Source organism: Sylvia atricapilla, chromosome 5, assembly GCF_009819655.1.
Source record: "Sylvia atricapilla isolate bSylAtr1 chromosome 5, bSylAtr1.pri, whole genome shotgun sequence".
Lineage (NCBI taxonomy): Eukaryota > Metazoa > Chordata > Aves > Passeriformes > Sylviidae > Sylvia > Sylvia atricapilla.
The window spans coordinates 64,164,846-64,182,174 of NC_089144.1; the positions used below are offsets into that span (position 1 = coordinate 64,164,846).

At 43.2% G+C, this 17,329-nt stretch overlaps 1 protein-coding gene across 1 annotated transcript; it reads right to left on the reverse strand.

The window, feature by feature from the left end:
* Positions 1-860: 860 nt before the first annotated feature.
* DESI1 (desumoylating isopeptidase 1) lies at positions 861-17,220 on the reverse strand. Its single transcript, XM_066319789.1, has 6 exons — positions 16,983-17,220; positions 7,866-7,887; positions 6,895-6,964; positions 6,124-6,233; positions 5,279-5,401; positions 861-3,983 (listed from the first exon to the last, which is right to left on the reverse strand). Exons 1-6 carry the CDS (start codon positions 17,071-17,073, stop codon positions 3,890-3,892), a joined length of 510 nt encoding a protein of 169 aa, XP_066175886.1. The 5' UTR covers positions 17,074-17,220; the 3' UTR covers positions 861-3,889.
* Positions 17,221-17,329: the final 109 nt, after the last annotated feature.

The following is a 17,329-nucleotide window of genomic DNA, read 5'->3' on the forward strand; positions in this document are numbered from 1 at the left end:
TGCCATTAAGGTCAAGGCTTTCCTTTTCATTTTAAAATGTAATTTTTAAGAAGTATTTAAAAAAATTTAAAATATCTGTTTCCAGGTATTTTTTGTGGGACCAGTACTAGTACTCAGTAGCAAACCAGCACATCTGAAGAACACAGCCAAACGCACCACAATCACACATCTCTGTTACAATCCCCTTCTGTTACAAGACTTCTTCTGTACTGCGTTGATACAGACTGTTACACAAACAGCAAACTGTGTGGTTTATCATTTGGATGCCATCAATAAGCATGCAGAAGGCTGAACCAAGCAGAATTAATTTCTTCTCCAGAGCCAGATATTTTAGGCAGCGCTACATAATCCTCCCCAATATGCCCTCTAATGCTCCAGAGGAACCCAGTCATGAAGTCTACTTCTTACTCTACTGCTTTTTTCCCTTTTGAAAGTAGCATCAAGGCAGTCAGGAAAATACTTTTTCCCCCTGTTAAAACTCTGTTGGGCTTCTTCAACAGCAGACATTTGACATTTCAAACCTGCAGTCTTAGATGACCAAGGGCTGAACAAAACCTGTTCTAACAGAACATCTTCATTCACCTCATCCAAGCTGTGTCAAGCCTCAGGAGTACGGTTTTAAATACTGTGGTACTTAGAGTAGAAAAAATTTCCCAAACTTAAGTAAGAGTATTGCCTTTGGCCAGTTCAAGCAAAGGGCAGTTGCCACCACTACTTCCAGTAACAGCACCTGGCACAAACTGGCTTGGACAATTTCTCATGCTGCACTTCCCAAGTAGGACCAGAGTGAAGATAATGACTAATGGTCAGATGCACGGGGCATCTGAATGAATGTGGGCACATGCATTCAATCAGAAAAATGTGTTGTATTTCTTTTTATTGTAATAGAAAAAAAAAAAAAACCCCACAAGTAAATCAAAACATCACTTTCAGCCTAAAGACATTATTTACATTTTTAAAATGGCACGGGAGAACCTCAGCAATACAAGACAGAATAGTAAGTGTGGGAAGAAGGGTCCTGTTCCCTTTCAGGAGTCCAGTTACCCTGCCCCTTTGTCCATCAGCTGCCTGAAGTTCATCACATTTACATACACTTCTCAGTCTAGTTTGTTTTCAGCTGGGTGGCACATTGAGGGAACAGAACTGCAATTTACACATAACCATCTTTGGAGAAAACAGGTTTCTTAAGAGTCCTACAGGGTACCAGGGTCTCATTACCCAGTAAGACCAAGCAAAGAGGATTTCCTCTTACAGTTCTTTTGCCACAAAACACAAGAGTAGGTCCTGAGCCCAGGAGCTCTTTCACTGTTGCAAACAATATATGGCTGAGTGAAATTTTACCCAGTGACCTTAAAGTAAGAGCATTATCTCTGCAAAGGAGCCGCTCAGGAGGGGAAAAGGCATATTGCAAAATGTAAATTTGCATTCACAGGGTGAACATTTTCCTTTTATTTCCTGCCCCAAAAGAATGCAAAACATACTGAAGTAGGCAGCCAAGCAGGAACTAGGCTGAGGACATCCAAGTGGTGGACATACATGGCATATCCTCACCGTTTAAGTGTGTGGGGCAGAAACCATGGCACCAGTGCTTCCATCACAGGCAGCTGTGCCTGAAGCGATAGTTTGTGGAAAGGCAAACTAAAGGTACCAAACGAGCACACCAAGATGTTGGTCTGCACTGTCAGCTCGAGTGTACCTGCTCAACTGAGGAAGCTCCAAGATCTCTTACATGATCTACAGCATTTTGTGGCACAGTCATGTGTGTATTAAGATGAAAGGCTGGTTACTCTTCACAAACATGTATGGGAAAAGACTGGAGATAACACATATAACTAGACAGGAAAACTAAGCTATGGCTTAGCAAAACCAAACACCAATCCTTCCTCCAGGAGCATCAAAAGGTACTCATAACTGACTTTCATAGAACGTTTTCTGTACACAGGACGCTTGGAGGGGGAAAGATTGAAAGCTTTTGTATAAAGCCATCTGTAGTAACTGCTACAGTTATCTCCGAGTCCAGTGCATCAAATGAAATGCTTAAGGGAGAAACTGATGGCACAAGCCAAGAATGACAAGGAAAAGAAGCCTCTGGGCTGCAGGGGCCACTACTGTGCACTGAGAGCAGGTGAACATGAAATAGCAGAATGGCCTGACAATACCCTATTCTCAGCTGTGTACTGGCTCCACAAGGTGCAGGGCAACAGAGTATTTGACAGTGACAAAATTGCAGTTTTCCTCTATTCCCAGCCCTCAAAAAGACAAACCGTTATAGTCCACACAGAGTAATAGTGTGATAAATTTATCAATCTGCATTATTCTAGGAGAAATAACCCATCAGAGGAAAGACATCTCCTTTAGGTATGTAAGAAGTTTCCAGTGGAAGAAATTTGAGATGCAGGACTGAACTTGCAGCAATACTTTTCACAACAAAGCACTGGACAAAGGGCTGTACATTTGCATAGATGCTTATTTGGCAGCATCTGGGATGTGCAATCCCCATTTACAGAGCATCAGCAGTGTTCTGGGGTTAGTCTGATGTCTTTCTGATATTCCTTTCTAAATGTAACTGCTACAAAATTGGTCAGGAAAGTAGTGTATATACATGCATGAAAAAAAAACATTGTGCCTATTTTTTCATTCTCCTTGTTCTTTCCCACTGCAAATAATTGCAAAGCTCTAAAAATCTTAAACTAGAAGATGCAGTATTGATATAATCAAAGGTTAATCTAAGGACAGAACTGCTTCTGCATGTACCCAAAGAAAATCAGCTGTTCCACAGAAAAGCTTAATTTTTCTCTTCCTCATTTTCTTTACATTTGGGGAGACCTAGCACTGATTTCTCTTAAAGAGAGCCCTGACGTGCTTGACTGCTCTGGAAAGAGCAGCACTATAAATGAAAGTTGGAACTCCTACTGTGTCTGCAATTGGATATTGAAGGCAGAATTGGTCCAACTGGTATTATCATGCAGTTGCCATGCTACTCCTGCCTTACTGTACTGTAACTCTGGCTTTGCAAGGGAAAAAAACCAAAACAACAACAAACCCAAATCAAGAAAACATAGTTCTTATGCATTAACAAGGTTCTGTCTATATGCTGATAAGCTTATGTGTGAGAAAAGGAAACATTTCATTTCATTTTACTATCACCTGAAATTTGTCTCTACCACTTCTGCTCACGAGATTCTGTTCTTTCAGCTGGTTCTTTCCCATAACTCTCGGATGTGACATTACAAGGCTCGTGGTAACCTTCAGCTCCAGGTTCCCTCCCACCACAGCAAATCCCACTGAATTTCAGGTGCTGGGTGTGCCACTGACACATGGTTCAGCTTCATCACCTTTCCCATACACCTGTGCTCACTGCAAATATTCTGATCAGATGAGTTCAGCTCTTCCCCTGAGCAAATGTCAGTGAAATATGCAGACTAATCCTGGGACACCTTCACTTCCTAGGCTACCAATACTTGCTCTGCTTTTCCTGCTAGATTTCAGCAAATACCCCCATAACAGAGGCACTGACAAGACAGAGAGATGTAAGTCTGCAAGGGATGGCCAGGACATCCCCTTATTTACTTCAAATTGTGTAATGGGCCGTTGAATGCTCATGGAATGGATTTCCACTTACCAGCACAGGAGTTATGTAGAAAGTGTCAGCCTACTTGGACAAGACAGCCTTTATAAATTAGTATAATACTATTAGAAATTATGGCAGTATTTTTGGTAGCACTGTCTTACATGCACCCTGATAAATTCTCTCCCCAGGAAATTTTAAAACTTGTCTTGTAACTTCTTTAGAGTTAATTCTCATGAGAAATTATGAAATAGAAATCTGGTAGATTCATGTTTAAAAAGGAAGAGGCCTGGTGAGGCTGGGCACACTGGGTCACTCCTGCTAGCTCTGTCCATTATGTCTGCTGAAGGTATTTCCTCCGGGTGGCTGGATCTGGATGGAGTCCAGGAGGGGCCTTAAAGCTTGTCCAAAAGGTCTGAGAAGGTAAAGAAATAAACGTCTCAAACAGTTTATTTGGTCAACAACTCCCATTTACCATTGAAGTGCACTCACTTCCTAGAGTGCAATCAAACCAACATTCTAGACGCAATTTTGAAGAAAAGACTTCCACTACAAACTAAAGCAAACTAATCTAACCTATTAACTTACTCTTCAATAACTAAGAAACTTAAACATGATTTTATATAAGGTAGTTCTGAGTCCTAACATGCCTAGACTTCTAACGTAACACTGTATGATACCAGCTCTCAGTAATTCATTCTACTTAAGTGTGCAAACAAAATCCCTGTTATGCAACTGTAGTGTTCCACTAAGTACATCAATATTGAGGCCTGCCAAAAGAATAGCCTCTAGCTTCCTTTAAAGACAATGGTTCAACACTCCCACAATAGTTTCTGTTGCAACCTGTAGCACCTGGTTTGCCTTTCAGTAAGACTCACTCTGTTACAAACTTTGATTTTGAGAGATATGAAGTGCTAAGAGTCCAGGGTAGAAGACACATCTATCACAAATAATGTTATATATATAATAACAATATGTTATATAATAACATATGTTATTATATAACATATAATAACAAATGTTATTATATAACATATAATAACAAATGTTATATAATAACAATAACAAATACCATTGTTATGAAAAGTAAGATCTAAATGATGGAGCTCACATCATCCTACTGGGATCCTCACTAGCTGAGAGTTTAAAAAAAAAATCATCTGAATTACCAGGCAGGAATTCTTCGTTTCCTTTTTTTCATATCCTCTTTTCCCACCCAATCATAGTTTTAAAATTGCTGCATTAATTAAAAAATTTATTAAATTTTTAAGGATTTATTAAATCCCTTTCCTGTTCACAAGCAAACTGACACCTCTGCTGCAATTATGCTTAGAAAAAGGACTTTTAACAGATACTTGTTGTCCAAGAGGAAAAAAAAAAAAACCCTTGCACTGTTTTCTGAAACTTTCCAAGCTTGTCTGGTCACATCTTAAAGACCATCACAAAATAGCTAGTTTAAGTTAAAGGCAGAAGAACCACCTTCTCCTGTCTTCTTTGGAACACCAGTGCCAGTTAGCTCTGGCCATACAGTGTTACAAGTGTTGATGTAAAGGAAATTGCATACTCTCCTTAATCTTATGCTGGTTCTCAGACAGATCTATCAGAAACTGGTACTGCTGGCTCTGTCAAATGTTTAAGCATTTAAACATTTAAGCATTTAAACCTCTGTAGCATGAAGCAGCTACAGAGAGGAGGGACATCCATACTCACGTGGCAAGAACTTCAGATGGAAGGTCAGTGATGTAGGAAGGGATTTTTTTTCCTGTCAGAAACTGTGCCACTTCATTACTGAAGGTGTTGCAGTTATGTTCAAAGAGGTTGTAAGACTCTCCTCTGTGTCGCAGAAAAGAAGTTGAAACAAAACCCCACAGATTCAGCAATAAATCTTACAAGCAGAAAAACTTATACCCTTAATGAAGAACATCTTACATTAGCACTTCCTCCCCCACTCCAAGGAGTTCTAGTGCAAATAAGTAAATACATGCATCAAATCACCCTCAAATTCAATTTTATCAGGGACTTTAATACAACCATTTTTGGGAGAATAGGTGAGGTCAGGTTTTTTCAATTAAAACCACAGTAGCAGTAACGAGAAAGTGGCAGTAACAGGAAATTATTGACTCTGAAAGACAGCCAGAACACTAAATATTGTGGTTTCCTATTCTTGTGAGAAGCAGAGTAGACTCTTTAACAGTCAACACCTTGTTTCTACTCATGTGAAAACTGGCAGCTTTACTACAGTGACTACCTATGACTCACTGGGCAAACTGCCATTTACTGAGAGATTTCATTTTCCCTGGTGATTCTCTTAAAAGCATTTCAGCCATTATTCAATTTTACAAAAAACACTGTGGAAGACTTCCCAGAAGAATGCTTTCCCAGCTTTGAAGGTAGCTCCTTGTGTGCATTGGTGCATCAGTCCAGTCCATATTTGAAGAGTACCAAATAAGAGAGTAAGCAGACAGAAGCTCTGTGAGCTGGGTTGGATTCATAACACCTTCCTCCCTTCTGCACCTTTCTGGTATACAGGTTTTGCAGTACAAGCTGTTACTCACCGGAACACAGATTCCCCCAAAGAGGAAAGGTATTCCAGAAAAATTTCTTCAGTGACTTCAGTGTTCCCCAGATCAACAACTGTGTCTGGAGGGCCAAGAAGTGTCCCTCCCTGTAAAAATGAACAGCCAGAAGATATTGTCAAATGATCAGGCTGAACTCTTTTGGAAGACTCTACAGAATAAAGCTATTATGGTTTGTCCAGGCACAAAAGATGGAACTTTTGATATGTCTGTCAAGCAAAAAGCCCTGCTGGCCTTCTTTGCTCTGCACTCAAGAGAATGAGAAGGAACATGCAACTTCCATTTCAGCCGGTAAATTTGGCTCTTTGGGCTGAAAGCTCTTAGCTATGGTAAAATTCTGCTTTAGAAACACAGTCCGTCCATTTTACCTCTCTAAGAACAAAAAGGTCTAAGAAAACACTATGGTTTGGGGCTTTTTTTCACTCTTAAGAAGTCTGCATGTAATACTTAATAATAGAGAATTGGACAAAGTGCCACTCTGGCAAACCAGCTGCAAATGGTGCTCTGGATAGATAGACTCTACCAGAAGAAGCAACCCCCCAACTTGAACTGATTTAAATTTAAATTTAAATTGAAACCCACTGTCCACACTCCCTTTACCCTCAGTACCCTGAGAAACCATGACAAGCAGCTGGCTTCAGCATCTGTCTGAATTTAGAAGTCTTTTGCTGCTTTTCTAAAAGACAGTAACACAAGCAATTCTGATCAGGTAACCCGATAAAAATGATCAGAAAATTAAGTTTAACTTACAGGAGCACAGCTGGAGATTCCTCCACTGCCATAGAAGAATTCATCCTTATGGACTATTATGGAGGTGTGCCTGCCACAGACAACAACAACAACAACAAAAAAGTTGAAAGAAAGGAAAAAAAGTAAATAGCCTAGCACATAAATCACTGTTAAATTTATGATCTCAAGGACATAATGAAGAGAATAACTGAAAAAAAAGGGCAATGTGTTTCTGTGAGTGGGAACAGGATCTGCTGGGACATGAATGGATATGGAAGCAATGGTTATCAAGCCTACTGTAATTCTGCAAGCAGTTAGGAAAGAACAGGTTTAGCTAAGAGCCCAGGCTTGAGCCTCTCTCAGCTAATGGGCTGAGGGTGAGGTGAGCTCTCAGAGACAGAACTAGCCCTGCTACCACACTGACAGAGACTTCTCCCTGGCTGAGAAGCTGGTCAGACAACCACTGGAGATGGATCAGTAGAGAGGAAAATGGATGGACAAGGAAAAACCGAACAAGACCTCTTCATGTGGTATCAAAATTCTTGGTATGAATTACAGGAAATTAGGGGTTTTTTTTTTGTGTGACTGAATGTAGATACTGCTCTTACATGACAGAAGACTTGATCCTGTAATACCTTCTTCCCACCCACTCTTTTACTCTCATGTTTGGTCATGCCTAGAATTGTAAGACAAATTGCTTGGGACAAGGACACTATCTTACCCTTGAAAAAGTACACAGGTGCACAAAACCACAAGAACTACTAACAACACCCTTTTCCATGGGGTCCACTGAGCTTTGAACAGAGTGGTTTAACTAGCACCTGACTGTATGTCATCTTACTGCCAATCTGTATTCAGAAACAAAAAGTGCCATTTGTCTTTCTTCCACAACAAAATGTTCTTAAGATCTGAAGCATATATAACTGCATACTGAAACTACTTCCTACACCAGTGTTTTACACACATTATGCAATTTAAATCTAGTCACTTACCAGATGCCATCCAGCTGTTTCCCTGTATGCAGAGAAAAGAAAAGTTATTAGCAATGTATTTTCCAGGTTTCAGCCTGCTTTTTGTCAATCACTTAAGAACCATGCTTATTATTTCACTATGACAGCAACACCAAAGATTTAATCCAGGGTTGCTTCTAAAAAATCTAGAATCTCTTTAAAATAACTACTCAATCCACACCACTGTTGAACTTCTTCCTTCTTGACAGAGAGGTTGCAATGCCATCCTATCCTGCTGGTGCTTACCTTCCTTAGGTGTTTTTCTACACACCAAGAAAAAAGCTTTTTTCCTAAAATTAAAGCATTTAATCAGGAGCAGAAGAGTTGAATTTGAGAGATTTAGTAACTGCAGGCAGCTGGCCAGCAGACTGTATTCAGCTGTCTTTTTCAGTAACTCATAAGAGGTCTGACAAACATATGATCAGTGGTGGTAGCCTCTATAATGTATTCCACTATTTCCTCCTTTCCCTCCCTCCCCTTGCCCTTAAAAATTAGTTTAAGTGGGATCTGAGGTAGAAAAGTACAGCACTGAAATTTATACAAGTTATAAAGCTCAGTGTTTTGCACAAGAGCAGCAAAGACTTGCTTCAGGCACCACTACACTAATAATATGATTGTGTCTGAGAGAAAAGGTCCCATTTAAAATGTGTTTCCAGTTCCCTAGAAGTAGAAGACCTAAACCTCTCTATTTTTCATGGCAGGATCTCAAGATTAAACCTCTTTCTAAAAGATCACTAGCTTTTACTGCTCTAGGCTCAATTGTTTTACCTATCATAACCTGAAGGTTTGGTCCCTGGTACCCTCCTTTTGGGAGCTTGTAGGGAACCAGTGCATTCTGTGGGAGATGTGATATAACTTTATTTCCTGAATAAGGTGCATAATCCCCAAAAAGCAGATTTAGAATAGAAAAACTGCGTGCATGCCAACATTTGGTACTCTCTTGAACCCAAGCACTAGACTGAGTACTCCTCTGCCACAAGAAAAAGCAATCCCTAACACATTTTTTCCACTCTAGTCTGAAGCAAAATAGGTATCTGCTTCAGATGAGGGTTATGGAAGAGCAGAGGCAGGGAAAAGGCTGTTGTGACAACAGAGACATCAGCTGAAGTGAGCACACATAGTTTTGAAGCAGGTGGACTAATCTGTCACTCCCATGGATCACAGCCAGGCAGCAACTACATTCCCTGTCAACCCATCACACAGAAACGTAGGCTTGGAGTAGGATGAAGGCCAAAAGAGAGTGGCAATAAATGACACAAGTAGAACAGTGTGTTGCAGTATCTTAGAAGCATCTGCTGGCCCTTTAGCCTGTCCCACCGTTGTACTTTGTAATCCTTTGGCCCTTGTTCCACATTCTCCCCGTGAGAGGTTTCACCCTGCACTCCAGAGCTGCCAGCACCCATTGGCCCTGCACCACAGGTAGCCTCTGGTTGGCTCCACCCTTTGGCTTTGCCCATTTAGCCTTCCGTGTATCTATTAACAAATTATTACACAGTTGCTCACGATAAGTAACTTTTTCACTAGAAACTTGAACTTTATCCTTCAGAGCAGAGAAACAAACCATTTCAAAGGCAGCATTAGAATTCTGCCTGTTCTTCGCATGCTAAATTGAAAGAGAACATCCTAGTATTGACTTTCACACACACCTGCAGCAAACAGTAACGAAAGACTTCCCAGAGAGTTGCCACCTTGTACCTAGATTCTGTATGCAGGTGAAAGAGCTACAGTAGATACTGACAATGTCACAGGTGCTGCCAGGACCTGCTTGTGCAATTACAACACCTACCTGAAAATATTGCAGCAAAGGCTACACAATGGGCTGCCGTAACAAGGTTGCAGCCCGCAGCTCAAGGGAGGTGACTCTGTCCTCCAGTTTGACACTTGTGAGACCACATCTGGACTGCTGTGTCCCCTTTTGGATCCCCACAGTACAAAAGACACTGACATACCAGGCTGGAGGACTTACTATACTGAAGAAGAGCTGAGAAAACTGCTGTGTGTTCATCCTCACAAAGAAAAAGCCAAGAGTCTGTATTCCTGTCTACAAGTACCCAACAGGTATGGATGAAAGGGAACCCTTGCTCTACTCAGATATGCACAGTGAAAGGCAACAGGTGCTAGCTGGAAAATGGGAAATTCACAGTTCAGTAGGAAGCAGGGAAAACATTTGTTATGAAGGTGGTCAAACACTGGGGCAGGAGTCCAGAAAGCATATGGGATCTCCACCCTTTAAGATACTTAGAACTCTGCTGTCCAGGGCTCTGAAGAGTTTGCTCTTGTTGGCTCTACCTTAAGCAGGACTTCTAGAGGTCCCTATTCATCAACGTAATTGTCTGATTGCATGTACAAAACCCAAGCAGAATTCAGGAATTGGACTCTGCTTTGGACTGCAGTCCAATGTTTGCTGCTACACAAGTCTGTAGCAGTCCAAAGGCAGCAACTGCCAGGGCAACAACAGAGGCTATAAGACAGCTTTTGGCAAGTGAAGCTGCCTATCTTCACAAGGCAGGTCTGTCTGTGGCTGCTCAGCTCAGTCAGTTTGTGCCAACACCGATTTGAAAATCTTAATGAAGCTGCAAACCCACTATTTCTCCTTGGCTCCTAGAAGTCATTAGCCAAGCTGGCACTGTGGAAAACACACACCGTATCTGCAGCACTGCTGACAATAAAGCATCTGTGGTAGCTCTCCAGCCTGCTGCAGACAAAATATAATCCCTTTCTTCCACTGGTGGACTGTGTTTGGTCAGAGGCAATGCAGGTGTCTTCAATGAAAACACTGCCACACACGGGGAATCCCCTGCCTAAGAAACCTGCCATTATTGGCCACATATGAATCACCCAGAGACATCCAAGAGTGAGAACTTTTGGTAAGCTGCTGCAGGACCTCAGGCTTCACAGCTCGCTGTTGTCATTTCAACTCAAACTAAACCACAGGGCAATAAACCAACAGCCATCAGTTTTTGAGGAACTCAGGCAGCTCCCCCTCCTGCTGCTCAGCAAGAATCTCAGTGTTGTTTGTATGCCATGTAAGAGGATTTGTACAGACATTCACAGACACAGTCATCTTCCTCCTGAAGTTTTGCCTCTGATGGGGATCCTCCTCTATGACTCTTCTTGCCCTTTCTCCCAGACTCAGACACTGCACAGAACAGGTGACAACTCATCACCACTGATGATAAGCTCTGGTAGAGCAGTCAGGGCAGCCTTCACTGAGCAGTTATGTTTTGCTTTCTGCTCAACATTACCCACTATACACAAAATATTTTGCCCAGAGCCTTTGAATGCTTGATATACACGACAGCCCCAACAGCATGGCCAAGCAAGGCTACAGCACTGCTGTGAGTGCTGACACAAGCTGTATCTGGGCCTTGCAGCAATGCTTTCCAATAAAGCTGCTTCTGGCAGCACTGTCCAGCTTAAAAACCAGAAGCTCAAGCTTGCCATGAACCTCCCCAAACAATCCTCCAGTGCAATAGAGCTCACATCCCATAGTTAATTGAGTGGACTGTAAGAAGGGATTGCAAACACTGTCCAGGAAACTGGCAGATATCATGTTTCCTGTTCTTCCACTCCTTCCCACAACACTCCAGACTGCTGTGGCCACTGCAACGTGGGTAGAACTGTGTGCTGGTACTGCCACCAAAACCAAGCCATTCACTGGTAACCTGAGGCTGTCTATTACTATATAGAGAAGTCCCATTCTCCACTAATTTCTACTGGAGCTGCAAAAGTCTTCACTCGATACTTGCAGTAAAGCTAATCCAAAGGATGCCATGCTTGTAACACAGAACAGGAGTGTCCTGATGGGATGATGCTCTTTTGGGCACTTACTGCATCTGAAGGGAGGGTATCAAGAGGATGGATCCAGGCTCTTCCCAGTGGTGACCAGCAACAGGACAAGAGGCAATGGGCAGAAACTGAGGCACAGCAAGAGCCATCTGAACATGAGGAGAACTTTGTTACTGAACAGGTGATGACACACTGGAATAATTGCCCAAAGAGGTTGTAGAGTTGCTCTCGGTAAAGATATTCAAGAGCCATCTGGACACAATTCTGTGCAATGTGCCTGGGATGACCCTGCTGGTGCAGGAAGATTGGACCAGATAACCCACAGTGGTCCCTTCAAACCTTACCTCTTCTGTGACTCTGTTACCCAGGAAAAACAGGGAAACAGCAAGATGCTAACTTGTTTAAATATTTCAAGGGTCAGGGGCTGTTGAACAGGAAAGGTCGGTGCAAATTTACACATACACACTTAATAATACAACAGTTACTGCATGTGGCCATACTATCAGGAATCAACTCTTCCAGAGAAACTGCCTAGGTGTCAGCTCAGCCTGAAGTAAATGTGAAGCAAATCAGCTTGGTTTGATCTGCATCCATTCCAAGCTAATGTGAGTTAAGCTGCCTTGTTATTGTCACAGACCATGACCATGACAAGCTACTGTTATATTTGTGAGAATTTAGGGGGATAGCCTGTCAGTCTTCAGAAACACGATCGCTATGATTTTTCAGTGTTTTTTTGCTTGTTTTTGTTTGGGGATGGTTTTGTTTGCTTATTTACTATTTTACTTTTTTATTTTCCCCTTGCTGATGAACTTCTGTGGCTCTTTCCTGAACATACTCACTAGGACCTGGGAGGAGATGCCAGTTCAGCATAAATCTGTGTGCTTAAGTGTCTTAAAAGATTCAATGTCTTTCGATAAGGCAGAGTATCATCTAGCAAGTAAACAAGTTTTTAGATCTGCTGCTTAATTTTTTTCTATAACATTCACAGATCAAATAATTTATTGGTGTTTCCCTGAGCCAGAAACCTATGAGAAAAAATGGAACACAAACAATTCCAGGAGCCTCAGCTTAGTCACAGGAACATGGAGAATGAAGTAGTTAGACTAGTTTCTTGTAAAATCAATTCAGGAGACTGTAATTGTTTGGATACAGGGGTATTTTGAACGAAGAAGCAAGCCCATATAATTTTAGAATACAATCAAACAGGATTACTTCCATGCTTAGATTTGTCTGGAAGGCCAAGCACAAGGGAGATTAGATGCTCACCAATCTTTTTTATCATCATAGTAATTTATTAATCTTGAGGGTCAAACAGCGTTGATTATTCCTGTGCATTTTAAATACCAAATGAAAGTGGCACTTGTATATTAATCCAAATTATTATTAAATAATCCTGAAGGGCAGAAGAATTCTGAGACATGTGGGAAGGAACTGTCCGTGCAGACGGGCGCTTAGTTTACCCCATTCATCCAACCCTCAGTGCAAGATCTACACCTGCTTTTGAGCTGTAAAGAAATAATAGGAAACTCAGTATCTTAACGATGTATCTGTGCTCTGCAATGGATATGCAAGGCCCAGAAGACCATAAAAGACTAAAAAAAAAAAAAAAAAAAAGTAGTGAACAGGCGTCCTGTGGAATTGGAAGTAATACTATTTGGTCAACCAACACGGGTGTTTCTAGCAGTGCATTGCTTTGCACATTTTTGTAATTTCCCTAGGATGATCCCTTAAGATTCCTGCCTTTTTAGAATTGAAAATTACTCTAGGCAAGCGCTTAGTCAAGCACTCTCTTCTGTCTGCTACCAGGGTGCTCAACCAAAGCAAAAAAAAACAACCCAACAGCAAAAAACCAGCAGCAAAAAAACCAACAGCAACACCCCCCATCAAAAAAAAAAAAAAAAAAAAAAAAAAAAAAAAAAAAAAAAAAAAAAAACCCAAAACAAAACAAAAAAACACCACCCCAAAACAAAAAAACCCACCCCCAAACCTAATGGAGAGGGAGGAGCCTGCTTCAATTCCCTTCTCCTTAAGGTGCCCAGAGAGACCCGGTAGGCTGTACTGGGAGAGGGTAATGCACGTGATTTTCATTAAATCCCCAGTAAATGCTGGGAACAAAGCTGATAGATTGTCACGCTGAAGCAATTAAAAACTGTTCAGAACAGATGGAGAAGAAGCAGAGAAACGTGCTGGCCTGGGAAAATGGAACCAAGCAGAAGGCACCTCTTTTCAGCAGTTACCTTTCACTCCAATTCCCTGTGGGCTGTTAAGTCCCTACGGCTGAATGCACCACTTAAAAAATTCAACCAAAACATACTCCCATTCCACTCAACGTTAATTTACACTACACTGAGCCAAAGCTGCTATGGCTAACCAAGCTCCCAGCTCACTCTGTGAGTCACAAAAGCAATAACCTCAGTTACAGGACAGGAGAACTTTGAGAGCTGCTAGACATTTTTCTTTAATTGCCTATGATGCAACAGCATTTTAATCTTCCTTAAAGACTTCTCTGCCTTTGGACATCTATTTCAAAATCAGTACTTGCGAGCTGAACTATTCTCTTTACCCTCCAAGAATCAGGTGGATTATGTTTTCTGTCTTGGCAACAGAAATCTTACTGCATTCAGGTCAACATTTCTTATTATATCACATAGTTGAACAGACAAATGTAGTCACAGACTGAGTGGGGGAGAGAGGACTAACAGCAGCTATTGAGAAGATGCAGTGTAGAGCAGTATAAAAATTAAATGTGCTGCTTCTGATATCAAAGGCAACTGAACTACAATTTTTGGTCAAGAATATTTCAGAATATTCACTAAATTACAGGAAGCCTACAGAAAAGAAAGAATAATAAAAGCAGTCTGGGTAGAAAAAGAGTAAACTCGCCAAGAAAAACAAAGACTGCCCAAGGCACAAGACTAAGTAACTCTAAAGCCTGCTCTGAATTGTGCTAAACATCTCTCCCTTCCAGATTTATCAGTAAACGAGGAAGACTGGACTCATCTCGCCACCACTGGACCCTCTCTACAGAATCACCTCTCTTCCAACAGAACCACGTCTGTCACTCCAGGAGGATTTATTTGGACTGACACCAACACCCTGACCAACAGGGTGTCAGGTGATGTTCTGACCCTGCCAGGGTTTCTAAGATTTTTGCTTGATTTGTTTGCTTGGTTGTTTGTACTACTACATTTGTATTTTTAATATTCCTAGGAAAGAACTGTTATTCCTATTCCCACATCTTTGCCTAAAAGCTCCTAATTGCAAAGTTACAGTAATTTAGAGGGAGGGGGTTTACATTCTCCATTCCAAGGGGGGAGCTCCAGCTTTCCCTGGCAGATACCTGTCTCTCCAAACCAAGACACCATCTGAAAGCTGATATACAGAGAAATAGCAAGAGTTTTTTTGTTGTTGTTCTTCAAGGAAAAAAAGGCCTATGCACGAAGTAACAGGAGTATTGTCTCAATCACTTGGCTCTTGGGGAGGTTTCCTAAATCATCCGGAACAGAGCTGAGTGTGAATGCACAGAAGACACAACTCGAGGGAAGAAAGAAAGAAAGAATGATTTGTTCTATGAACAATCACGTCACTGGATCCACACAATCTCTAATGTTCTGCAATCTGGATTGTCACTGTGACCATGCAGGCCTAGCTGGTCACATGAACACATCTGAACTCAGTTACCAGGCAGTCCTAGCGAGCAGCACTTCCTCTACCACCCCGAAGTGGTCAGGTTTTTAAGCTTTCCTTTTCGCTGCTCACACTCCCAGAAATTTACCACTCAACTATACCACAGGAACAAAATTTTCCACTTGCTGTTTGAATAGATTGGAAAGCACCAAAAATGAAGCCATGCACTATGCGTTTTTATGTGGAAATTCAGAAAGCTGCAAGATCCCAAGACTAACTTTGTAGGTAAGAAGGGAGCTAAAAAAACCTTTGTTTGATCTGTGTGAAGATTGCCATGGAGAAAATGATAGTGGCAACTTATCTCTACTACAGTCTTTGCTTGGACCAACACTTTGAAATAAGTGTGGGTAAATTCTACTCAACTGAAATAAGTCATGCACCCATGTAATCTCAAGATTTCTAACTCCTAGCACACGATAAAACATGACTGTTTAACCTGACGGGTGAAAAGCTACTTCCCTAAAGGCTACAACTGAAGCAACTCTGACCACACAAAAAGTTTTGAGGTTATCCAGCGCAGGAAACACACATTTCCCAAAGTGGTTGCTACTGTCCCGGCCAACAGAACACAACACACATGATCTCTGCACTATTTTCTTCTCAACTTTGCAAACCTATCATTGACCTGCATGAAACCTGATGCTAAGAATTGTCTGGGCTTTCATTTTAAGCTTGCAAGAAATCACAGCATCTCCTCATAGGGCAGATAAGCAAAGTGAATGCCAGCAAGCCGTAAAACAAGATTACACAGAGCCATTTGTTCAGACACTGAGCCTGTTGAGAAGTCTCATCCCACACAGACTGCTGGTCTGAAATGGGCCAGAATCTACTCGTAACAGGTATAAAACACTCTCTTGTGGCGTTCCTAATTCATGCTTCCAAAACTTCAAGTAAAACCTGTTTTCTTTCCATCTTAAGTTTCAGGTTCGGTTGGAAACGCAGAGAGTCTCGACGAGACCTGCAGAGGCTCCTCCGAACTCTCTGAAGGAGAGGGCGGATGGCCGCACATCCCCAGCCCGGCCCGGCCTCGCCACAACATGGAGCCGTCCGAACTCAGTAACCCTGTCAACAGCAGGCGCCTTGGCTCAGCTCAGCCTTCCTGCCACAGCAGCCGGGGAGTCGGGAGCTGAGCTATCCCTGCCTTCAGGAGCCGCCGGGAGCCGAGCTGTCGCCGACCTTCTGCGGCCAAGGAACACTTTTAATCCGCCGTTAGTAAATACCACCCGCACAGCGGCAAGGGACGGATGGGGGAGAGAAGGGGCTGGACCCTGAGCAGCCGGATCTGCCGCACTGACAAAGCTCGTCCCGAAGACAGCGGAGCCAGGAATCCTGCGGCCAAACCCCGCTGCGTTCCCAAGCACCGGGCCCACCCCGCACATGCCAAGCCGTGCTGCACCCGCCGGGCACCGCTGCCACCCGGTGCGCCCTCAGGGAGCCTTCTCCGGCGGGCCGCTCTCTCGAGAGAACGATACCGGGCGGAGACCGCGACCCCCGCGGCAGGAAGCGGCGACTTCGGCCCCGTTTCCCGGCGCGGCAAAGCTGGGCCGCGGCGGTCGGTGGCGGAACGCGAGCCCCCGGGGTGCGGCTGCCGGGGCGGCCCCGGTGCCCCCGCCGTGCTCTTACCCAGCATGAGGGGGCTGAGGCGCCGGGCCATGCCCTTGGACAGGTCGTACACATAGAGTTTCACGGGGTGCAGCGCCAGCGGCTCCTCCATAGGGGCAGGGGCGCGGCCGCCAGGCAGCAGCCGGACCCCTTGCGAACAAGGTTGAAGGGCCCTTCCCTCCGGGAGACGGACGGGAACGGGAGGAAAGGTCGGCCCCGGTGCCGGGCCCCGGCGCAGCAGCACCAGCCGTGAGGTGACGGGAATGGGTGACGCTACTTGGCGCATGCGCGGCCGGGCCGCGCCAGGCGGATCCGCGCGTCGGTGCGCGACAGCGCCAGGGGGCGGAGCTACAGCCGGAGGGCGGGGA

Excerpts from the sequence above, each read along its gene's own strand:
- DESI1 (XM_066319789.1), bottom strand. The coding sequence starts at position 17,073 with ATGGAGGAGCCGCTGGCGCTGCACCCCGTGAAACTCTATGTGTACGAC. Across the intron at positions 5,402-6,123 it reads TTGGGGGAATCTGTGTTCCG|AGGAGAGTCTTACAACCTCT; the intron begins GTGAGTAACAGC and ends TCTGCGACACAG. Across the intron at positions 3,984-5,278 it reads CCATCTGAAGTTCTTGCCAC|ACCTTTTGGACAAGCTTTAA; the intron begins GTGAGTATGGAT and ends TTACCTTCTCAG.